This window comes from Dreissena polymorpha, chromosome 11, assembly GCF_020536995.1.
Source record: "Dreissena polymorpha isolate Duluth1 chromosome 11, UMN_Dpol_1.0, whole genome shotgun sequence".
NCBI classification, from domain to species: domain Eukaryota; kingdom Metazoa; phylum Mollusca; class Bivalvia; order Myida; family Dreissenidae; genus Dreissena; species Dreissena polymorpha.
The window spans coordinates 36,004,529-36,030,204 of NC_068365.1; the positions used below are offsets into that span (position 1 = coordinate 36,004,529).

Sequence of the window (25,676 nt, forward strand, 5' to 3'; positions counted from 1 at the left end):
TAAGTACCGGAACGTATAAAGTTGTACCATGTGCACGGATACAGAATCAGAGGCCAAAAAACTTTAATATTGCAATTCACGTTGGTATTCAACAAAACATGTTTATTTGAGAATTTTAAAGAAATTAAGGAATACATGTATAAGATGAATTTAAAAAAAATCACTCAGAATTATTGAATCAATGGATTTGATTTAAGCTAATGATAATCATCCTATTACATACGTAATGGGTTAGAAATCGCCGGCGTGCTATCTGCTCAATTGACATGACACTAGAGACCAGACCAGAACGGAACATGCAATATATATAAAGACAGACTGACTTATATGTTTACATACAGTATTGAAATATGCGATTAATATAAAAACAAATGGCTCTAAAACTGTTTATAGTGCACATATAAAAACGAAATATCACAGAAACATGCAGTGATAAATGACTGCTAACATTTAACGTATTATGCGAAAACGTAGTTCCCTTTTGTTAGGATAATACTTATGTTTACATGTTTGACATTTAAATTATAGAATTTTACACCAGACATAAAATAATTGTCGGTATGTTTCAGTTGACGTATTCCATATAAAACAACCGGTCGTATATAATACCCAACGGTTTACTATTCCATTAATTAGCTCACTCATTTAAATATATAATTTACGAAAAAAATCTCTTATATAATAGATAATATATTTCTATTTAATATTGGCTTCAATAAGACTAAGATAGTTAACGTTTATGACTTCTGTTTTAGTGCTTTATTAAAAAAAGAGCTTCATAAAACCAAAGACACTACCGTTTGAAAGTAGTGCTTGCAAGGAGAAATGTGTGCAACAAGTATACATAAAAAACAGTATAAGTAAGTGTTACATACAAAAGTGTAAAACGGGTTAATAATAAATGCAACAGCAACGACCGCAAATACGACACGCATATTAAGGTCCGTTAACATATGGCAAGATGGTTATGCACCATTGTACTTCATCACGATGAACCAGCTCTAAACAAACATTTAAGCAATACAGAAGGATTTGGATTCAAATGTGTTGTGATTTGACCATCTATTTAATGTGGACATTAATTCGTTAATTACATTTTACTTGAATGTTATTATGTGTTTTTATGCCCCCGGTAGGGTGGCATATAGCAGTTGAACTGTCCGTCAGTCAGTCAGTATGTCAATCTGTCCGTCCGTCCAAAAACTTTAAAGGGATCTTTTCACGCTTTGGTAAATTGACAAAATTGAAGACTGTTGTTTCAGATTCGCAAATTTTCGGTTTAGTTATGGTATTTGTGAGAAAATAGTATTACTGAACATTTGCCATGGTCTAATATAGCAAGTATATGCATCTTTTGACGATTTAAAAACCTAAAAATTATAAAGCGTTGCAACGCGAAACGATTGAATAATTTGGAAAGTTCTGTTGTTGTCGCTTAAATTTGTGAAACCATGAAGATTGCTTATATAAGGTATAAAATACGCAGCTTATGTGTGCTGGGTAGGATAGCTCAGTTGGCTAATGCGTTTTAACTTCAGGATTCTGGGGGTCTCTGGTTCGAGCCCTGCTGCGGGCTACTTTTTTCCCCTTTTTTAATTTTATTTTTGATTTTTTACTGGAGCTTTTAATATGTTATGTTTACATTTATCAATATAAAGCATTTAATGACAAACTTCAAAACATGCCAAAATCTGTGAAAAGGCCCCTTTAATGGTCACAACTTTTTCAATATTTAACGTCGCAACTTGATATTTGGCATGCATGTGCATCTCATGGAGCTGCACAATTTGAGTGGTGATAGGTCAAGGTCAAGGTCATCCTTCAAGGTCAAATGTCTAATATATGGCGTCTGTCCGTCCGTCCGAAAACTTTAAAATTGGCCATAACTTTTTCACTATTGAAGATAGCAGCTTGATATTTGGCATGCATCTGTATCTCCTAGAGCTAAAGATTTTGAGTGGTGAAAGATGAAGGTCAAGGTCAACCTTCAAGGTCAAATGTCAAATATTCCGTCCGTCCGAAAACTTTAACATGGGCCATAACTATTTAAATATTGAAGATATCAACTTGATATTTGGCATGCATGTGTATCTCTTGGAGCTGAATATTTTGAGTGGTGAAAGATCAAGGTCAATGTCAGCCTTCAAGGTAAAAGGTAAAAAAAAATTAATTCATTTCTGCTTTCAATCTCTTACTTCTCATTGAGCTGCACATTTTGAGTGGTGAAAGGTCAAGGTCATCCTTCAAAGTCAAAGGTCAAATATATGGCTACAAAGTGGCCCATTCTGGCAAACACATCTCGTGTTTCTTTTTTGTATACATATATTTTGCCAGTATAATATAGCTTACAATATTTTTGATACAACGTATTATCTAAGACAGTTTCGTTTAACACATTGCATTTTGAACATAAGTCTTCAATTATCATAAATTAATTGTTTGACTTTAAAGTGTTGAGACTGATTGTCCGACTTCAGAAGGGTTGACCTCGCAATCTTCATCACTAAAGTCAGACCAGAATTCGTCTTCCTCAAACTCGCCACATTGAACATCATCATAAACGTTATGGTAAATGTTTTCCGAAACATTTTTCTCTGCATCGTACGGTGCTTCTTTCTAAAACCACAAGAGTATAACCTCATTTAAGATAAATTAAGACTAATTACGATTTTATAGCGACACATTTTGTTTGATTACGTTGAAATATAATGAAAGGCACTCGTGTTTAAAGTTTTTGTTAAACGACAATACTAACGAACTGAACAAGGAATTATAAATACCCCATAAGAGTATGGAGAGCTGTATATTGTTGCATCATCCGCCGAAGGATGAGGTAATTCTGAAAGCACAATTCAAACCTGTTCACATTAATTCTTAGGAACACATATAATACCTTTATGAATGTAAGTCAGGTGGCAAGTATACATTGGGTCATTGTCATTTTGCAATGTTTATTAATAACTTACTAATTTAGTGTTAGATAGAGACACGTTTATTTACAGAAGCTTAGAAAACCAGCCTTGTTGATTGGGTAGTGTTCGTGTTTCAGTGCGGAGCAATTGAAATTATTTGTGTTCGAAAATTAACTGGTGGTCTAATAATCGAACCATTTAAAAAAAATAATTTTGCAAATAAACAAAATAAAATGGACATAGTGTCTAAAAACACCAATAAACGTGTTGTGACGCCATGTAAATAAACACAATGACGTCATTTTGTCGCGTTTAAAAACACTGCTTTTACTCACCTTGCTTGTATTTCGAAAATGCACGACTGTTTATGTGTCACACTAGGCCGGGAAAAGGTTGTATTATAAATTAAAAATTGTACCTGGAATAATTCTGGAAACTTGGTACAAGAAAGAATCGCCAGCAGGAATATACATTGGGTTCTCAACGACCTCATCTAATGTTTAAAAACAAACACACATGATTAATAATTATGCGGTGTGACATAATCGCAATTTAAATATTAAAATTAAAGTGGTAAAAAATAAAAAAGTACCAAACTGATTGTTTTCGCATATACCAAATACAAAACACGCACACGAATTTGAGAACTAATTTAAAAAATGTTAATAAACAATCTTATAAATTTTCCACTTGTGATACACATGTGATGACGCAGGACTATATAGAGGAATTACAATAATTTCGTACGGAATATGTATACTTTATATATTTCATTACCACCAGTGATTTAGAACCGAAACATAACTAATTGCATTCATACCACAAAATACTTAAGGACAATTAACGTCATTTACTCTCATAAGAACGGTTATGATATTTTAACGAATTGCAAACAATTAACTTTAGAACGATGCTTGAACGAGCAAATTTAATCAGTCAGCCTTGGTCAAAACTTACCCCTGTCCGCTTTGATTTTGATAACTCCGCTATGATGACGACATTTGAACTTGTAAACCACAAATGCCACAACAATACAGACCAACAAACCAATACCGCCGCCAGCAAGTGAATACGTCAGTGCTGAAACAACATTGCAAAACACGTATTGCAGAAGAGGTTTGTTAATGTCATCCATCCGCTTGTATTTTATTTATTTATTTAACACTTGACAATGTCCTGTACATAACTGAGCAATACAATCAACACAACATTAAACATTTGAAGGACCAACTAAAAGCATTGGGGTTTAAACTTATTGAAAGTCATGAAAATCTCAGCAAATGTGTTTTACCAGCCCTATACATTTTCTGGTCATATATGATTAATACAACAGCCTGCTTGTTAATCGATGATAACATAAACGACAAGATGTTCAACATCATTAAGTGTTTGTAGAAACAATATTTAATATGTCCTTCACCTTCACAAAATAACATCACATTGTTTTACTAAAACAGCGTCTACATGTTACTTAGCTTACATATTTTTTCGAGTACCGCAGGTGTAAAGTATATCGACACAGTTGTGGAATTCCCTAATTCATTGCTGGCATATGTAATTGCAGTGTAGTTTATGTTGGAATCTAACCCAGTCAATGTGCACGAAAAGGTATAGTTTGTGGGAACATCACTTATCGCATCTACTTTGATCCATTCCGAAGCGTGTATGTTTTTGTAAAGGAGTATTATTGACTGTGAGATGCCACCGCTATAGCCTGCAGTCGTTGTTAGAATGACGGAATGCGGAGCTGTGCTTTCATAAAACAACAGCGGTGCTTCGGGCTTATCTGATGCGACAAAGACTACATAACCAAATATGGAAGTAATCAGTTCAAAGACAATTTCTTTCTTTTCAGGATAAGGTTAGTAAAACGAAAGCAATGCCAATTAGGGATGATATTCGTTGGTTGTATGTGTTTATAATAGTAGTTACAAGTTGTTAAAAATCATTTTTTTAGTTATAATATTGACGATTTTCGTCATCGTCGCAAATAAGATCACATTGTTTTACTAAAACAGCGTCTACATGTTATTTAGCTTACATGATTTTTCGAGTACCGCAAGTGTGAAGTATATAGACACAGTTGTGGAATTCCCTAATTCGTTGCTAGCATATGTCATTGCACTGTAGTTCATATTGGAATCTAACCCAGTTAATGTGCACGAAAAGGTATAGTTTGTGGGAACATCACTTATCGCATCTACTTTGATCCATTCCGAAGCGTGTATGTTTTTGTAAAGGAGTATTATTGACTGTGAGATGCCACCGCTATAGCCTGCAGTCGTTTTTAGAATGACGGAATGCGGAGCTGTGCTTTCATAAAACAACAGCGGTGCTTCAGGCTTATCTGAAGCGACAAAAAATACATAACCAAATATGGAAGTACGCAGTTCAAAGACAATTTCTTTGTTTTCAGGTTAAGGTTAGTAAAACGAAAGGAATGCCAATTATGGATGCTTTTCGTTGGTTGTATGTGTTTATGATGGTAGTTCTAGACTTATCCTGAAAACAAATAAACTAAATCCGTTTTAAATATTTAGGTATCATGAGAATATTGAACTAACGTAATGTGTACCTTTGATCACGACGAGGAACGTCTGATTCCATGCGTTACCAACACCATTTTGCACAGTCAACACATATCGCCCAATATCATGCTGAATGAAATCTGAAATCGTTAGATACGACGTTAAATCAACTATTGAGACGTTAAAGTGCCCTTCATCAACAAGTGGGAAGCATTGTAAATGTCCATTCGATTCTTCAACATCACATTTCTTCCAAACATAGTCTGAAGGTTGTGGTTCTGGATACGCAATCACTGTGAAGTTCAGTACAACAATTGAATGTAGGGTAGTCGTGAAGTTGAGCTCTGAAGGCATGTTTGAAGCAGGTCGCGGGGAGCCTTAAAGAAAACCATCGACATACACAAATATGATATAGATAAAAACTTTCACAATTAAGGGTGATTTTAAACATGACTTTACTTAATATATCATTAAGATCGTACATACAAGTTGTATAATTATAATGTGCATGTATATTAATGTATATGGCAACTTAAAAAACAAAATCATACATTTAACGACAACGTCGATGTCTTTAGATTTTGACTCTTCTTCGTTTATGATATTCCTGGCATAGCACGAGTATTTGCCCGTGTGTGTGCATGTCATGTTTTCCGTATATCTGAGAGAAACCGCATTTCGTTGCTTTTGTACACGATTGGTGTTCTTTATTTGTATCTTTGGACTAGGGTTTCCTGTGGCATTACATCTGAAGGTCACGCTTTCTTTCTCATTTACAACGATAGAGTCACTGTGTCTCACAGCCTCAAAGGTAATTACACTCGCCGGATCTACAGTGTTATTCGGAAAAAAGTTTGTTTAATGAAACATGGATTGACACTATATGAATCTAATAATTTTCAATAAACAAACTTTGCTCCATGTCTGCTTATCTTCGTACCGTACAAAAAGGTTAACAAATAAAAAAACGTGTATATGTACATATTGTTTATCAGACTTATGTCAAGGTTATGCTATTGACATAAAAATATGTCGCCGTCTGTAAAAAGGAGGTTTCATGCATTTGTGTTAACTGTCGTCCTAGATTAGCCTGTGGTTAGAAGAGACCTTCTGTAAACGAAAAACGAAAAATATCATTAAAGTGGACAGTGTCGTCCCTGTTAGACCTCTGCAGCCTGCACAGGTTATTCTGATACGTCACTACAAGCATATGTAGTTAACCCCTTTCTCAAAGAGCGTAGCCAAAATTTAAAGAAAAGGCAAGTAGATTTCAAATAAAATGAGTCATCTTCTGAACTTGTATAAATACAATCGAGCTTAATTTAAGGTGTATATATTATACATAAATTAAAGCAAACTGTTTTGACATTTGTCGTTTATGTGTTTGCTTACTATTTAATATATACAAACATCTACACTGTTTGAATTGCTACATACCAAAGTTAAACATATATTAATCTGTGTTAGTGCACTAAGCGCATATCGGGCTTTGGTCATAGAAACTAAATGTTGTATTAAAAATCATTATGTAAATAGCAATATTAATATAGTAGCAGTAAATTCAAAACATATTTATTTAATCTTCGTCCCATTTACAAAATACAGAAATAAATCATGCAATTATTTTAGATTAACATGAATCACTTACATTCAACATTTAAATGGAATGAATGTTCAGAGTCACCGCTGCTGAAATTCTTAAATGAATCCGTGATCGAATATCGTAATTTGCATGTATAATTGCCAGATTGCTCCCTTCTGACATCTGTCCAGTATATTGTGTTGTTGCTCTCTGACCACTTGTCGTCTCCTTGCCTCACCCACGTGACCACCGTGTTCATGTTTTGCTGTGTACATGTTACGTTGAACGAATCGTTCTCCTTGACATCATACGTGTCATTGAAAGCAAACGTTGGCTTATCTGGAAACATAAGTAAACCATAGTTTATCTTTATTAATTAAAGAAATATTAATGTCGACATCATCTAAGCAACAATCATATTGCATCCGTGTTAGTCTTATCAGATTGACATGATGACGAAGAAATGTCATTAAGGTAGTCTTGGATTCTGAAGTTTAAGTGATAATACTTTTTCGTCAATAGTAAAGCAAATAGTAAATCTACAATGGAATGTTGATTAAGAAATAACTTACGTAAAACATTCAGATTTAGATGTGTGCACTCCAACCCATGCTCCGGAACACCAACTGCTGGTATCATGTGGTTCTTGGCGCAGCAGGTGATTGTCGTGTTGTGTAATGCGCCAACTTTACGGATTTGCAATACGTCATGTTCTGTCGTACTATTCAACAGTTTCCAATCAATCTGAGGTGATGGTTTTCCTGAACTAGTACAGTAAAAGTCATAGTCTTTTCCCTCGATGATGTTGATACTCTTTAGAATGTGATTACCGCTGTAACTTATGGTAGGTGCCGTTGGTGGTGCTAGTACATAATTATGTTAAAATATAAATAGTTATTATACATGTGTTATAATAAAAATATACGTTTCCAACACAGATGCATAACAATATATTGTCAAACAAAACTTATAAAATAAAGTAGGTAATAAAAATACTTTCCTTTCAAAAAGTACAAATATAAATAAATCTTACTGAGAATTTCCAAATTTAGATCACTTTCGTTTCTCCCATATCGCTCGTTGTTGTCTGAGGCTTTCATTTGATTTTCCAATGTACATGTGAATATCCCATCGCTATTGCGGCTAATGTTCGTAAAGTTAAGCCAAGCCCCATTTGTTTGTGAACGTGTATTGTACCAAGTTACTGCGGCCAAGGGGTTGCTGTTTCCGCAGCACTCTACGGAGATGTTTTTTCCTTCTATTATATTTACAGTGGTTGAGTTCATGTATTGTACTCCTACTTTGAAAATGGGTTTGTCTGGTCCATCTGAAAACCCGTGCAATTTTAAAAATTGACATCTATTGTTACGCACTTTGTACATTTCTGTGCAGGCGTTTTAAACAATTTAACTGTATGACAAAATGTACAAGTTTTGTTTTTCGTAGCACAGCATTGAATGCAGCAAATTGATTGCTAAATCAATATTTCTAGCTAGATGGCTTGCTTAGCTGACCAATAACACGAAGGTATACTTACATAACACTTGTAGTCGTGTCTTCTCTGAATAAGAATGGCGTTCATCCTCTATTGTATATACTGAACAGTAAAGGTTCCAATCATGGTGTTTTCTTTCAGGAAAAAAACTAAGGGTACTGTTGACGCCCTTTGTTGGTGATGCCTGGGTTTTGGTTAGCGCGTTAGAGCTATCACGTGTATGACCATTTTCAAGGGACCACGTGAACCATGCGAGAGCAGCATCTGTACGTTGACACGTGATATTAAAAGCTGACCCAGCAATAACAGTGCACACTCTCTGGCACGGAGTCAGTGTAAGCACAACGCCATCTGACGAACTTATAAAGACACCTTCAAAAGACAATTATTAAAACTTAGTTAAAATTTGATTTTAACATGACAATTTACAAATTAAACACATTGAGTTTTGTGTATAATTATTGTAATGTTGATTGTACTAAACTGTTTATTACCTATTTTATATGTTTTGATTTCGTGAATAATTTTGAACGAGGTTAAGTGTCAACCTATCTTTTGCCTTGATCATTTAAATGCCACTGCTGCAGCGTTATTTCTTTGCCGACGGAAGTCCGTCCATACTTAAGGAAGAGGTGAAGGAGGAAGGATATAGTCGTAAGGCAGACAAATTGCCGGGTGTGGACAACTTTCTTTCCGAGATGTTTAATCAAGGAGGAAAGGCAATTACTTCAACAATGACGACACTATTCCAAAATATATGACAGGAAAACTAGTTGCCAAAGGAGTGGACCAAGTCATTTGTAAACCCCCTACTGAAGAAGGGCAACCTCAAATTGTGCAAGAATAACCGCACCATTAGCCTTATAAGTCAGCCTAGCAAAGTCATGCTACGCATCATCCTCAATCGTCTGAATAGTAAGCTTGAGGAACTGCTTTCAAAAGAGCAATCTGGAGCAAGAACTGAGCGGAGCACAGTGGAAGAGATCATTAACTGAAATCTTAATTGAGAAACATCTGCAACATCAACGTCAGCTCTATCAAAAATTCATCGACTTAAAAAAAGTTTTGCTCGCGTGTGGCCTGATGGCTAATGGTCTGGTATGAGAGGAATCAACACTGACGAAGGGCTAGTTCAAATCATCCAAGAACTCTACGGCAACGATAGCAGCGCATTACTTCTTAATGGAAAGCAGGGGGGGGGGGGGCATTTTCAGGATATCAGTGGGCGTCCGTCATGGATGTATGCTACCGTCCTGTTTAACCTTTTACTTGAGAAGATAATGCAGGATTATGTCCGAGAAGAGTGTTCTATATATCCTACACAGAGCAAAAACCTACGAGTATATTAGGAACATGACTGCAACACTTGTTGGTCCACAAGAACCCCTACTGGCGACCGTCAAACGACAAATATGGTTTGGTTTGGACACGTCACCAGACTTAAATGTCTGTGCAAGATTGTCCTCTATGATCATGCTAGAGGGAGGTCGACGTCCTGCGGCAAGATCGATCAAGGGTATGCTGATGATTATGATGCTATTGATTTGTTTTGTTGTGTCTGTTTATATAATATGTTGACATCGAAGGTATCAAAATGTTTATGTCCTGCTGGCATAAGTAAAGTTTATTGTAGTTTACATTTTAGTCTTTTGTTTTAGATAGAATTTATAGCCAAATGTTCTTCTTGCAGTTCTAAGTGTTGCAATCTTGAATGCAAAAATCAATTTAAGTGTTTAAAGTTGTGTTTATCTATAATTGTCATTGAAATGCCCCTGTAATTGAATACAAATTGTTAATATCAAGCATAAAAAGATGAATATTTCCAAAAAATAAATTATGGACATTGCTTTGGGATCAGTAAATATTAATAGTTTTTACACATCCTGACGTTTTGTTTATGAAGCGTAACGTAAAGATGTAACACATGTTTATTTAATTAGTTTCACCTTTTATCCAAATAAAGAATACACAAAAAATAATTCCAAACATTATGAACACATTTTTTGTTTGTTTATCTGACGTTCCCAAAACTTTTTTACAGTACTGAAATAATGACTAAATGACATTTATATATCTTTCCTTATTCCGGTGATTGTTAGTATCATTACAGGGAATTAATTTAATGCATCAGATAAATTGAAGTAACACGATGAAAAGCCTCGTTTTAAACACTCGTATTCGTTAAGACATGGAACTTGATATTTTGTGGTTGTTGTTGGTCGGGAGTTTTTTAAATGGAAAAGTTTATATCGATGATCATAATGTATCGACTTATGTTAACATTAAGTCGCTGATGGCTGATTTTATCATTTGTACTTGTCATGCTCATACTGGCATCTCTACATTTAAAGAACCAACAGATTCTCAACATTCTAACATTAATGATCAAACAGTAATGGTTCTTTTTACTTAATAGTTACGAAATATATTGTGCATAAATGTGCATAGGGTACTCCGGTTGCTAATAGACACATTGCGTGCATATTTCGGGCTTTCTGGTCTATATAGGCGTTTGATATTAGCTATATACTATCCCGAGTACTGCATTGTTCGGTTATTGAATCTAATGACATTAGTTCTAAGTTCTTTAAATCAAAGAATTACTAGTTGTTTTGTGTTATAATTGAAGAAGATAACAACGGATTACAACAAAATTAATATGTGCCATCGCGCTCTATGTCAATAGTACGCAAAGTACACATGCTATTTGTTTTATAATCTATTTCGCAGAAGTAATGCGTCGAGGGGCGATAGTTTGACCCCGACATACACTAACGACGCACATATTATAATATTTAGCACCTTCCCACGCGTACGATGTTAAACATTACACATAAGATCGAGTAAGTAATCCAATACAAATCACGCGCTTTTGAAAAGTCCCTTAATATCGAAATCAAGATAATGCACTCTGTCTATTATTATAATACGGTTTTAAACTGTTTAATAGCGTTGGCATTTATGGACCCACTTTTATTTACTACACATGCAGTTAAAAATAAGTAACTAGAAATGAAAACAAAACAATTTTTTTTCATGTGAGCAATTTGAAAGTATTGTATTAAAGGCAAAATATGTGTTGTCTTTACAAAACTGGGCAATAAATGTAACAATATTACACCGAGTACCGAACTTAATAATAATCAACACAATACTAATAAGTAAATCGTTTGCAATTGACAAAAAAAATCTCCATCGACAATGTGCATTTAAAAGTTCTTAATTGTTAAGCAATTACTAGTAATGTAATATCGTGTACGGGTAGTCTCATGCACAGTTAGCTATAGAACATTTAAAAAAATCGAATAACTGTAAATGATGATGATGAATGTCGATCAGCAATACACAACCACCATAGAACCTGTGTCTACAGGAGATTCATTGGTGGGCGCGATATTGTATTCAATATATATATTACTGCCACATAAAATATAAATATTGCAACATAATTTAAAAACATACAAACAACAACAAAAACTGAGCTTGGCTTTTGAGTTAGAAATTGCGCTTTCAACCCGCAATAAACATTGAACTGTTAGATTTGCAAGCGCCATTCACGCATTTGGCTAAATAATCGCTCAAGTGTATCTATCGCTTTCGATGTGTTTTAGGATCCAAAAAGGTGTGTTGAATAGGAATATATTAGTACCATGCGCTCGAACATCATTCAACGTAAATTATACGATTGTATGGCATATATTTATTATTTATAACAGCTGGCGATGACTTTAAGGACAATTAACATGCACAACACATACATGCGTGTCGCGCTCGCACCATATAAGTTACCATATTCGTTCACAAACTTCCAATTTCAACGGAACGTTTTCACTTTTTGTTCGTTTTGATTAGCACAGTACAGCTGCAGTTCGTATGCGCGCGTGGTAATAAATACTATCAAGCTTCTAAATCGTACTGTTAGGAACAGATATATAATACGTGTCAAAGTAAACGCGATTAAATTAGTTAACATAGAAATGGATATGCCTAAAAAGTAAAAGGAACGCCTGCTTATATTTGTCAACTACCGTTTGCATTTTTGCTACTGAAATTTGCCATTCTTATACCTATTACTGACGTTTGCCATATTTGTTTCTACTCTTGAAACGTATGTTTATTATCCGGTATATACTTGCGTTTGTTTATGGATGAAAATAATATTTAATAATATGTTCGTCCGGTAACGCATAGACAGTTCTGGTATCGTTTATTTGTGTGAACACGGACTTATTGTATGTTTTACTACTGACGTTTGCTTCAACCATGGAAATTTGTTTCGAAGCTTTTTTGAAAACCAAAGCAACGCGTTATATACCGATCGCAATATTTATTCATACCTTATTGCCTGCACTATGTCGTATGGAAACTAGAGGACGATAAGCAAAGATATTGACACAAACTATAACTGGCGCGGCTGTTCTCCATCATAAAACGCCTACTGACGTTTACTTTTTGGGGACACGTGACAGTTTTTGTTGTTTTGTCCTAGTGAGTGTTATGATTTGTACATTTAATGTACAACCTTTTAGACCTTAATTAAGTCTTTAGCATTGTAACCATAAGAGAGGTTGATTAATTTTGAAAACAGGGCCAGTACATAATAGTATTAAACAGTTGATGATCTTGTTTTAATTTAAGACTGTAAAACAACCCAAAAGGTGAAGATTTAAGCTATTTCGTTATACATCTTTCACATGCTGACATAAATTTATGACATAACGAAGGATGTTTGTGTCGGTCCACAATCACATATAATGAATTTCTATAATACCGAAATTGCTAATAAAAACAGAATTATACTGTTAAACATGATCCTAAACACAATTATTTCCACGGTTATTTAAACATAAAATGTTAACTGGAAATAATGTAAATATTTATTATTATATAAGGTGACAAAGTACATGATTTGTATTCAGCCGCATATCAAACGGAGCTATTGTGCTCCTAAATCGAAAAACTATCAAATTGATATTGAAACCCCCATCTTCATCCTTAGGTGTTACAATCACGGCACAATCCAAACTTCCTTTATTTAAGATAAGTGCACAATCTCCTTTACCAAAGAGGAAATACAATCGGGAATACAATATAACAAATAACAATTATTACAAATTATGGAACCACATTGGAATATTCGATGCAAAGTTACAATAATGCTTAAACACGTTGAGTCTTTGGGCTTAATTTGTTAAAATAATATTTTTCCTTATAGTCATTTTTAAATTTAAATATGAACTAAATTTGCTTCGCACATGTGGTTTTGTACTCCCAGACACATTTGTGGTGCTGTAACGATTCAAACCATGTTACTTCCGGTGTGAAAGAAATTAGAGTGAACGTTGCTAAGTGAGATAGGTTCACTGCAACCTTCACATCGACATGGTTTGCAGCATGGTCTGAATTGAGATATCACTTGAAAGAAACAAATGTGTCATTGTCAGGGACACAACATTTCGGTTTCAATTTCTTCTTCCTCGAAAACATAATATTAATCTTTGATCCCGTCTTTTTCAATCAGAGCTTTGTGACAACCCATAAAAGACATCTTAAATGCATAACTTGTGTTTGTAACATAACTAGCGCGTGTTTGACCATAATTGGTTACTGTTGCGTAAAAAAAATGTGTCTTTAGGAACACGGAGAAATATCATAAGGCTTGAGTTGTCATTTTTATTACACTCGATATCGAACACGGAAAGACTGACTTAAGTAACATAACGATAATGTATTTCCTTTTATTACGTAACCGAAGTAGACAAATGAGTAAGACAAATATTTTTGCGTCGATTAATCAATGTGTGTTATTCTTTGATGTTCATGTTTATGTTTTTTACTCCTATGTATAGGTTTATGAACATATATACAACGTGCTGCTACAACGCCTTTTTAATAACAGTAGCAAGTCCTTATCTTATATTTAGAATCGATCTACCAAGTGTGCATGCGATCACGACTGTTATCGTACGAATGAATAATTAATAAATACCTCAACAAATTGAAACTATAAAAAGTATAGAATAACAAAAACAGTAAACAATAATAGTGTATGCATATATGGATAAATGTTTATCAAATACACGTGTATTTTTTATACCTTGATAAAATAAAACTGTTCATTACAATCAGTTTTGCATAAGTATACATGTACATACATAAATATAAACACGCTTGCTGCTTTAGACATTCCACGTACTGTCATGTACACAAATCATGTCAGTTCAAACATAAAAGACAGAGGACTTCAGTGCAAAAAAGCGCCATCCATTCAATAATGTCCTTCTTTGCTACTTACTCGTAACCTTTGTTTTTGTCTTTATTGGCAGGAAATTAAAAATCTAGTAAGGGACAGTTAGTGCGTATTAATGTGTTTTACTTCATGTTTATCGTTATGCATTTCCAGACAAAACATGTCGATGTAAATCTTCACGTGCAATGTCATGTGTGATAAAAAATCATATACAATGCCGTGTTTTTGATTTGCACCGCAATACCTATTTACATGCGTATGTGTTCGAAATATAATGCATTTTCAAATTTTGAAATTGCTGTGGCCTAGATAAAAGTATGACACTATGCATCATTTGAACACAAACACAATCAATTGTTAAACAGCATCGATTGTTCACTTTACATCCGTGTCTGTATTTGTTGAACCACACCTTAAAAACGACGAAAATGAGTCACGGAAGTTATATATTGTGTTTCAATTGAAGTCGCTAAAATGTTTGGTTTTGAGGAATAACTATTGTTGATTGTTTATTGCTACCTATAAATGGACTTGCACATGAACATACTTAACTGTCTCTAACATTCCATTCATCTGTAGACTTTCCGAAACGTTTGTCTGTGGAAAAGTTGAATTGCAAGTAAAACACAAATATGCAAGCTACGTACATTTAATGATTATACACGTCATTGGGGGTTTAAGGGTCGTATTTTGTTAACCATGGATATGAAATTCCAACTCATACTTTCAGCTAGAATTAAAGCCTTCCACAGTGTATGCGTATGGAGGGCTTAAACGTGTAGATTCATTTGCAGAAGTGCTTTAGCAAACGTGATGAAACACTTCCTAAAATTATCTGATCCCGAAAGGATTTACATAATAATTGTTTTGTTTAAAAGTGTTTAGCTTCTACGATATCTTAAAAACAGAACAAACGAAGTAAACTAATAATTATAAAGATTATATTCACAAACAAACGGAAGTTAAATATTGAAATATTGCATATGTTCTATATCTTACTAGACGTTTCATGTGTCACTGTAGTATATTTTATCATACCGCTACGTTGATATATGTCTGAAACAACGTGGCATGACAATTATTTTCTATATCTGTTCAACAGGAACTAGTTATATCAGTTAATGTTTGGAGGTAGTTCATAATGCTCGGAACGAATTATAAAGCCGTCATTTCAAGTAACATTGAATCAGATTCAACAAAAAAAAACAATTAGATACCAAGATGAAATATATATAATACACAAAAAGCAACATAAACAGAAAAAAATATATATATTAGGCTCGGCAGGAATAAAATAACGACTCGGGAGGCCTCGCCATTAATTTTAGTTCTAAGCCTCGCCTTATATATTTCATTACTATCATGCAGTAACATGTTAATCTCTATTTAAGTAACAGTATTATTTTTGTGTAATACAACCGTCACTGATATTATTTTGGTGAAAAAAACCGTTGCGGATTTATTGTATTGAAATACAACCGTTAATTATTTTATTTGGGAAAAACAGCCAGTACTGATATATTTTGGTTAAAAAATAAATGTTTCTGCTAATATTTTGGAGACAAACAACTGTTCCGGATATAATGCTGATTTAATACAACCATTAATTAACAATTGTGTTGTAATGAAACCGTAACCAATGCTTTTTTAGTGTAAAACAACTGTTTGTTTTTAATTCGGTGGAATACAAGCGTTACTAATATGATGTTGGTGTTTTGTTTTATAAATGAAGTTGCCATCGCCAGTATATAAACAAGTAGGGTATTTACACGTATTGTGTTTGAACAATCATACGTGGCTGTCCATTCAAACATTTAAACATATGAACACGTCCATATAAAGATTTATTAAAATTATCAAATTTCATTGAAACAAATTGAAAGGAAAACTCGATTTAAATGGTTTATTTTAAAATGTATTTGATAGAAATTTCTTTATAAAAACATAAGCACAAACACAAATCTACATGAGTTTCCTGATATTTTAAATTGTTATCGGATACCCCATTCGATGACGCTTTTAAGCTCCGCCCATCAATATAATTTTTTAACTCCGCCCACATTTGAGTCCATCATCCCCATGTGTAGCGTTCAATGTTTGCTTAGTCCGCCCATACTGAGAACTACTCTCTTGTAGGCGTGGAATGTTGCTTACGTCGTTAAAATGTAAACAAACTTAGCGATTCATATTTTATTCAAAAAATTAATAAACATTTTATTAAGTAAAACTTATCATTTAAGAATATACAAAATGTAAAATATGAATGAAATAAGTTCATCTTTGGGAAAAATAAAACAAATAAAACAAATATAAATTTGGGCCTTTCTTGTTTCACTTTAACAGAACAACAATTATAAAACAGTAATACCAAACATTTAACTTAACACAAATAGACTGAATACGTTTTTAATTTAAAAACAAAAACATGACAGATTCGATCAAAAGAAGATTAAGGACTGCTTTTACTTAAAGGATGCAAATGCTTTCCTTTTTTGTGTCATTCTTATAAATAGCAAGGTCAAAAAGTTAATATCATACACAATGAACAAATATCGACAAAGAAAAAGACTAAATACTTAATTAAGATGCTTTGTAAATACCTGTCATGCCTTATAATACATGAACATTTCAGTTTTTACGTGTCTGACATCAAATCAAAATTGCATACGAAACATGGTTTTGTTGTCACAACTTTAACCAAACAGAAAATTCGTGTTTGCACACTTGATCATGCAAACATAATGCCGTTTGATAATTTTAGGTTCATCAACAGTGGTTACACGGTAAGCGACGAAGACGCTCCTAAGACTCCGATATGGAGCACAGGCGGCACACTAAGAATTCCCAAATGGACCACCACGGACTCCTGGAAAGCCGCCATGGAAAATTACCGATGCTTTGACCTCGAGATTGAATACCATATCGGGCGTGACTAGCATTTCACTAGAACGACGGTCTTTAAAGTCAGCAAACTCTTTAAGAGGTGGTGAAATGAACAGCAATGAAGCGCTTAAGAAAGCACATTCGCTTTCCCATGCGACCAAAAATGAATTGGCTAAGAAATGATCGGACGCCGTCTTCGTTTATGGTTCAGTTGTGTATGCCAAGGTCATTCCTGACGCGAACGATGTTGCTGCACCAGACTGCGTACATGGATGGGGCAATGGCGGATATAATTATATGACAGATCATCCCGACGAAAATACCATCACGATTGGTTATTACGTGAATACAAAAGACACCGATCATATCATCGAGGAATGTTCTGCATTTTAAAATAAATTCTAATACAGTCGACATGCAGTTATCTTTTACAAAATACATCTTTTTGACATTCTAGGTATTAAAGTTGATAACGGAGTTTTAAAAGTTTCATTACAAAAAAGTTTTCTGTTTTTCTGAACATACTTATGCGTGAATCTACTAACTAAATCACGTTAAATAAAATAAACTATAAATGCAGAATACTTTCGTAACAACATGTTTTATAAATAATATATGGTTATGTAACAGCGATGCTTACAATGCGGTGATAATAAGGGCGATTTCAGTTGACATACCATATTAGGCGAGGCGAGTCCTTAGTGAGCGTGCCAGCTGTTTACGTGTACACAAATACCAAGAGTATTGTACACAGAGTTCTTAAATACCCTTTTTATCTTATACACAATGAAAAATAATGTAAGTAAAGAATTACGAAGACACTATTAATAATGTTATTATAAGCATATTGTATGCGGAGCTTAATAAAAAGGTTTTTGCAAATCAGCAATGAGTCTAGTTTCAACAAAGTATATATTCTAATGACCTTTTATGAAAGATAAGTTTGCACTTGACTTGAAAATTATGGAAATTGTCGATTAAAAGCCGAACGGGCAATACACAATATATTGCACTCAGGCGCAATCAAAGCGATACAAAATTTGACGTTCACATTTTAGAATGATGAATGATAATTTAATGAAATACATATGTATATAATATGTTGAATGTTGATGGTTTGTGTGTAATATAACCCGAATAAGCACATGTCGCCCTTCTAAAGCCTTCTTCAAAAGACATTCATTTGCTGACAATTCCTTTTCAGTCGATCACTTGTCAATGAATCTATTAAATACATTAACCTATTTTGCAGTTTTATTTCAATGTTGATTTTGTGTTTACAATTGTTTCAGAAACATTGAAAGTTCAAACCTGTTTGTCGCGGCTGTTAGCGCAGTGGTTGGTACACTAGCTTCTCACCTATGCGACCCGGGTTCGATTCCCGTTCCCGGCAGCATGATAACTGATAGTCGTTAAAAATTAACGAAGCTAAACTTCAGCTTCGACACCAGAAGAACTACAGGTATATCATAACAAGTTGCCCTTCTTGATGGCAAGCCGACTATTCCAAAACAGTGAAACGACAAAATAAATGTACACGACACGACGAACATGTGCACAACAAACTAACAAATAATTTATACAATTGGCGTCAAGCCTAATTATTAGGCGTACTGCTAATATACAGTTATTTGATTTTTAAAATGTTATATAGCTAACTGCTATGAGGCTCACTGTACACGATATGACCTTATTATTAATTTCGTAACATTTAAGAACTTTTAATGCACATGAACGATGCAGATTTTACTGTCAATTGCAAACGATTACCTTTTTCTTATTTTGTTGATACGTGTTAAATTCGGAACTCGGTTAAATGTTGTTACATTTATTGCCCAATAGTTTAAAGACAATTTGTATCTTGCCTTAAATAAGATACTTTCGAATTGCTCACATGAAATCATTTTTGGGGCTTTTTATTTTTAGTTAATTATTAACAGCATGTGTAGTAAATAAAAGTGGGTCCATAAACGCTGGTTAACAGTTGAAAACTGTATGCAAATAGTAGACAGAGAACATTATCTGATCTCGCTAATAAGGGACTTTTCAAAAGCGCGCGATTTGTTTTGGATTACCTGCTCAATCTTATGTGTAGCATTATACGCCTTATGTTTTACATCATACACATGAGAAGGTTCTTTATATGATTAAATGTACCACGTTAGTGTATTTTGGGGTCCAACAATCGCCCTCAACGCATTACTTCTGCGAATTAGATTATGAAACATTAAGTGTACTTTACGTAATATATACATAGAACGCGATGTCAATATTGTAATTTTGTTGTAATCCGATGTAAGTTATCTCTGCGATTATAATACACACAGCTAGTCATTTATTTATGAAAATAACTTAGTACTAATGTCATTAGATTAACTAAACGATTTATTCAGTGTTGCAAAATCCGGGCTAGAATCAACTTATATATCACGTCTACATAGACAACAAAGCCAAAACTTACACACGCGATGTGTCCATTAGCATCCGGAGTACTCCATGAACCTTAATGTAGAATAGATCTCGTGCCTATTATGTAACAAATACCATAACTGTTTTACCATAAATGATATACTGCTGAGAGCCTGTTAGTACTTAAACGGAAGTTGAGAGATGCCAATATGAGTATCAAAAGTAATAATGATAAAATCAGCCAGCAGCGAATTAGTGTTGACATCTTTCGATACAATAAGATCATCGGTAGGAACATATCCATAAAAAATGCGTCTAAACGAAAAAAAACACAAAAAATCAAGCTTCATTTCTTTAACAATACGAGTGTTAATACAGAGTTTTGCGTCGTGTTACCTCGATCTATCCGATGCATTAAATAATTCCTTGCTATGATAATAACAATCACCGAAATAAAGAAATATATATGAATGTCTTGCATTCATCATTTCAGTTCTCTTTAAAGGGCTTGGAAACGTGCGATAAACAAAAAAAAATACTTTTTTCATAATGCTTGGAATTATTTTTGGTGTATTCTTTATTTGGATAAAAGGTGAAAATCATTAAATAAATGCTACATATCTAAAGTGTGCTCTTAGGATACATAAATAAAATGTTAGGATGTGTGAACATTATTTATATATTATGATTCCAAAACCATATCAATGTTTTATTGTTTAGGAATATTCATCTTTCTATGCTTGACATCTACAATTTGTGTTCAATTACAGAGACATTTGAAGGATAACTTTAAATAAACACAACTTTAAACAAAAAAATTTATTTTTGCATTAAAGATTGCAACACTAAAAACTGCAGTTATAACAATTCGAAATGAAGTTCCTTATTTAATCTTTTATTAAACAAAACGCACTTAAATATAAACAAAATTCAACTTTACTTATGCCAGAGAGACAAATATTTTATGATAAATTCGATGTCATACGACATCAAACAAACAGATACAACAAAACAAATCATTAGCAGGCCGTTTGTGGGGGATAAAGAAAGACGTTACAGAAATCCACCTTCAGCCAGTTCTGTTGTGTGCTGTGAGTAATTCATCCATGGGAAGGAATGTCCCCTCGTTCACAATGTCCATCCAGTTTTTCTTCTGACGGCCTCGACGTCGACTTACCTCTAGCATCCCCATGGATAACAGTCTTGCACAAAGATTTGTGCATTGTGACGTGTCCAAAGCAAGCCAGATTTTGTCGATTAACGGTCGCCAGTAGGGGCTCTTGTGGGCGAACAAGTCATGTACCAGACGTACTCATAGGTATTGTGCTCCGTGTAGGAGATGCAGATCAGTCTTTTGAGACATTTGTGTTAAAATGCCTATATCCTGCTTTCTGTGTCCGTGTGAAGCGTCCAGATATCACAGTCGTACAGTAGGAAGAAAACTACGAAGGACTTGAAGACCCTGTGCTTGGTGAGGAAGCTGTTGGGACAGCTTGTCCACAACCTGCTCAGTCCGGCCATCGCTGCGGTTGCAATAGTAAGTTTAATTCGGACCTCAGCGGTACTGGTACCATCCTTGGACAGGATTGCGCCAAAGTATTTGAAGTTTGTCACTTCGTCTAACTTCTCGCCGTTCATGGTGATGTTGGAACTGGTGTTGGTCATATTGTTCACCATGATTTTCTCCGTGCTGACCTCCATCCCGTATGCTCCTGCTCGTTCATAGAGTCTGTTGGTGATTTCTTGAAGTTCACTGCTGGTGCCACTCATTAGGTCAATTTCATCGGCGAATCTTAAAATAGAGATGGGTCTTCCACCGATTCATATAGAGGTGTGTTGGCCATGGAGAGTCTCCTGCATTGTCGTATCAAGGAAAAGGTTATACAAGACGATCGAGAGAAGACATCTATGACGGACGCCCACTGATGTCCTGAAGAAGTCCTCCTGCTTTCCATTAAGAAATGCTGCGCTGCTTGCGTTTCCGTAGAGTTCTTTGATGATTTGCACCAGCCCTTCAGTGATGAATCCTATCATAACATGCCATACGCCATCATGCCACACGCGGTCGAAAGCTTTCGTAAAGTCGATGAAGTTGTGGAAGAGCTAAAATTGGTGTTGCAGTTGTTTCCCAATGATGATTGCAATTAAAAGTCCACTGTGCTCCTCTCAGCTCGAACATTCTATTCTTCCAGCAGTTCCTCCATATATTTTTTTCAATCGATTGAGAAGGATGCGTAACATGACTTTGCTGGAATGACTAATGATGCTGATGGTGCGGTAATTCTCGCACAATTCGAGGTTGACATTGTTCGATAGGGGAATGACCAGTGACTGGGTCCACTCCTTGGACCACTTCTTCTCCTCCCATATGCGGTGGCATAGTGCCGTCATTTCTGAAGTCGTTGCCACTCCACCGTGCTTAATCAGCTCGAAATGGACGTTGTCCACACCCGGCTTTTTTCCTGTCTTACAACTACGCACTGCCACCTTGACCTCTTACTTAAGTATGGAGGACTTTCGTCGTCAAATAAATAAAGCTGCAGCATTTGCATTTGAATGGTCAAGTCAATAAAATAGGTTGACACCGTTCCTCGTTCAGCATGATTCACAACATCATTAAATATATAATACAAAATAAACATCATATGACCATCAACATTAAAATGAAAAAAAACAATCAATATGTTTTATTTTCAAATTGTCATGTAAAAAAATCAAATTAAAAAAGTTAAATAATTGTCTTTTAAAGGTGTCTTTATAAGTTCGTCAGATTGCGTTGTGCTTACACTGACTCCGTGCCAGAAAAGATGCACTGTTATTGCTAGGTCAGCTTTCAATATCACGTGTCAACGTTCAGATAATGCTGAGGCATTGTTTACGTGGTATCTTGAAAATACACGTGATCGCTCTAGCGCGCTTACACAAGCACAGGCATCAGTAACAATGATTATAAGTTTACAGAATTGCATGTTATTCAGTTAATGAATTCTATATTCATAATGATGGAGTAAAATATAATATTTATAATAGATAACAAATATATTTTACTTTTTCATAAATGTAACATATATATTATATACATATGTATTTCATTAAATTATCATTCATCATTCTTATAATGTGAACGTCAAATTTTGTATCGCTTTGATTGCACCTGAGTGGGCGGAGCTTAAAAGCGTCATCGAATGGGGTATTTGATAACAATTTAAAATATCGGGAAACTCATGTAGATTTGTGTTTGTGCTTATGTTTTTATAATTTTTTTTATATCAAATACATTTTAAAATAAACCATTTAAATCGATATTTCCTTCCAATTTGTTTTAATAAAACGGCCATTTGATATTTTTTAATAAATCTTTATATGGACAAGTTCAAATGTTTAAATGTTTGAATGGACACACACGTATGATTGTACAAACCTAATACGTGTAAATACCCTACTTGTTTATATACTGGCAATGGCAACTTCATTTATAAAACAAAACACCAACATCATATTAGTAACGCTTGTATTCCACCGAATTAAAAACAAACAGTTGTTTTACACTAAAAAAGCATTGGTGACGGTTTCATTACAACACAATTGTTAATTAATGGTTGTATTAAATCAGCATAATAATCGGAAAAATTGTTTGTCTCCAAAATATTAGCAGAAACATTTATTTTTTAACCAAAATATATCAGTACTGGCTGTTTTGCCCAGATAAAATAATTTACGGTTGTATTTCAATACAATAAATCCGCAACGGTTTTTTTTCACCAAAATAATATCAGTGACGGTTGTATTACACAAAAATAATACTGTTACTTAAATAGAGAATAACATGTTACTGCATGATATTAATGAAATATATAAGGCGAGGCTTAGAACTAAAATTAATGGCGAGGCTTGCCGAGCCGTTATTTTATTCCTGCCGAGCCTAATATATACATTTTTTTGCTGTTTATGTTGCTTTTTGTGTATTATATATATAACATCTTGGTATCTGATTGTTTGTTTTGTTGAATCTGATTCAATGTTACTTGAAATGACGGCTTTATAATTCGTTCCGAGCATTATGAACTACCTCCAAACATTGACTGATATAACTAGTTTCTGTTGAACAGATATAGAAAATAATTATCATGCCACGTTGTTTCAGACATATATCAACGTAGCGGTATGATAAAATCACGTTGTTTCAGACATATATCAACGTAGCGGTATGATAAAATATACTACAGTGACACATGAAACGTCTAGTAAGATAAAGAACATAATTTTATGCAATATTTCAATATTTAACTTCCGTTTGTTGGTGAATATAATCTTAAAAATTATCAGTTTAACTTCATTTGTTCTGTTTTTAAGATATCGTAGAAGCTAAACATTTTTAAACAAAACAATTATCATGTAAATCCTTTCGGGATCAGATAATTTTAGGAAGTGCTTCATCACGTTTGCTCAAGCTCTTCTGCAAATGAATCTACACGTTTAAGCCCTCCATACGCATACACTGTGGAATGCTTTAATTCTTGCTGAAAGTATGGGTTGGAATTTCATATCCATTGTTAACAAAATTCGACCCTTAAACCCCCAATGACGTGTATAATCATTAAATGTACGTAGTATGCACATTTGTTTTTTACTTGCAATTCAACCTTACCACCGACAACCGTTTCGGAAAGTCTACAAATGAATGGAATGTTAGAGACAATTAAGTTTGCTCATGTGCAAGTCCATTTATAGGTAGCAATAAACAATCAACAATAGTTATTCCTCAAAACCAAACATTTTAGCGACTTCAATTGAAACACAATATATAACTTCCGTGACTCATTTTCATCGTTTTTAAGGTGTGGTTCAACAAATACAGACACGGATGTTAAGTGAACAATCGATGCTGTTTAACTTTTGATTGTGTTTGTGTTCAAATGATGCATAGTGTCATACTTTTATATAGGCCACAGCAATTTCAAAATTTGTAAATACATTATATTTCGAACACATACGCATGTAAATAGGTATTGCGTTGCAAATCAAGAACACGGCATTGTGTATGAGCTTTTATCACTCATGACATTGTAAGTGAGGATTTACATCGACATGTTTTGTCTGGAAATGCATAACGATATACATGAAGTAAAACACATTAATACGCACTAACTGTCCCTTACTAGATTTTTAATTTCCTGCCAATACAGAAACAAACAATGGTTACGAGTAAGTTTGCAAAGAAGGACATTATTGAATGGATGGCGCCTTTTTGCACTGAAGTCCTCTGGCTTTTATGTTTGAACTGACATGATTTGTGTACATAATACTTGGTAGATCGATTCTAAATATAAGATAAGGAATTGCTACTGTAATTAAAAAGGCGTTGTAGCAGCACGTTGTATATATGTTCATAAACCTATACATAGGAGTAAAAACATAAACATGAACATCAAAGAATGACACAGATTTGATAAATCGACGCAAAAATATTTGTCATACTCATTTGTCTACTTCGGTTACGTAATAAAAGGAAATACATTATCGTTATGTTACTTAAGTCAGTCTTTCCGTGTTCGATATCGAGTTTAATAAAAATGACAATTCAAGCCTTATGATATTTCTCCGTGTTCCTATAGAC

General features: G+C 34.2%; 1 protein-coding gene across 2 annotated transcripts in view; it reads right to left on the reverse strand.

Moving 5' to 3' along the window:
- Positions 1 to 744: 744 nt before the first annotated feature.
- LOC127850069 (roundabout homolog 1-like) overlaps positions 745 to 25,676 on the reverse strand; it is a 71,511-nt gene continuing 46,579 nt past the window's right edge. Inside the window, exons 1-13 of one of the 2 annotated variants that reach the window (XM_052382814.1) lie at positions 10,464 to 10,555; positions 8,560 to 8,889; positions 8,056 to 8,349; positions 7,595 to 7,885; positions 7,089 to 7,361; positions 5,992 to 6,270; positions 5,488 to 5,817; positions 4,954 to 5,259; positions 4,393 to 4,698; positions 3,870 to 3,992; positions 3,331 to 3,405; positions 2,781 to 2,839; positions 745 to 2,616 (exon numbers count right to left, since the gene is read on the reverse strand). In XM_052382814.1, the coding sequence (XP_052238774.1) occupies positions 2,446 to 2,616; positions 2,781 to 2,839; positions 3,331 to 3,405; positions 3,870 to 3,992; positions 4,393 to 4,698; positions 4,954 to 5,259; positions 5,488 to 5,817; positions 5,992 to 6,270; positions 7,089 to 7,361; positions 7,595 to 7,885; positions 8,056 to 8,349; positions 8,560 to 8,889; positions 10,464 to 10,506 (2,880 nt within the window). In that variant the 5' untranslated portion in view covers positions 10,507 to 10,555 and the 3' untranslated portion in view covers positions 745 to 2,445. Of the gene's footprint in view, positions 2,617 to 2,780; positions 2,840 to 3,330; positions 3,406 to 3,869; positions 3,993 to 4,392; positions 4,699 to 4,953; positions 5,260 to 5,487; positions 5,818 to 5,991; positions 6,271 to 7,088; positions 7,362 to 7,594; positions 7,886 to 8,055; positions 8,350 to 8,559; positions 8,890 to 10,463; positions 10,556 to 25,676 lie in introns of those variants that run through there. The other variant, XM_052382813.1, reaches the window with a different exon arrangement.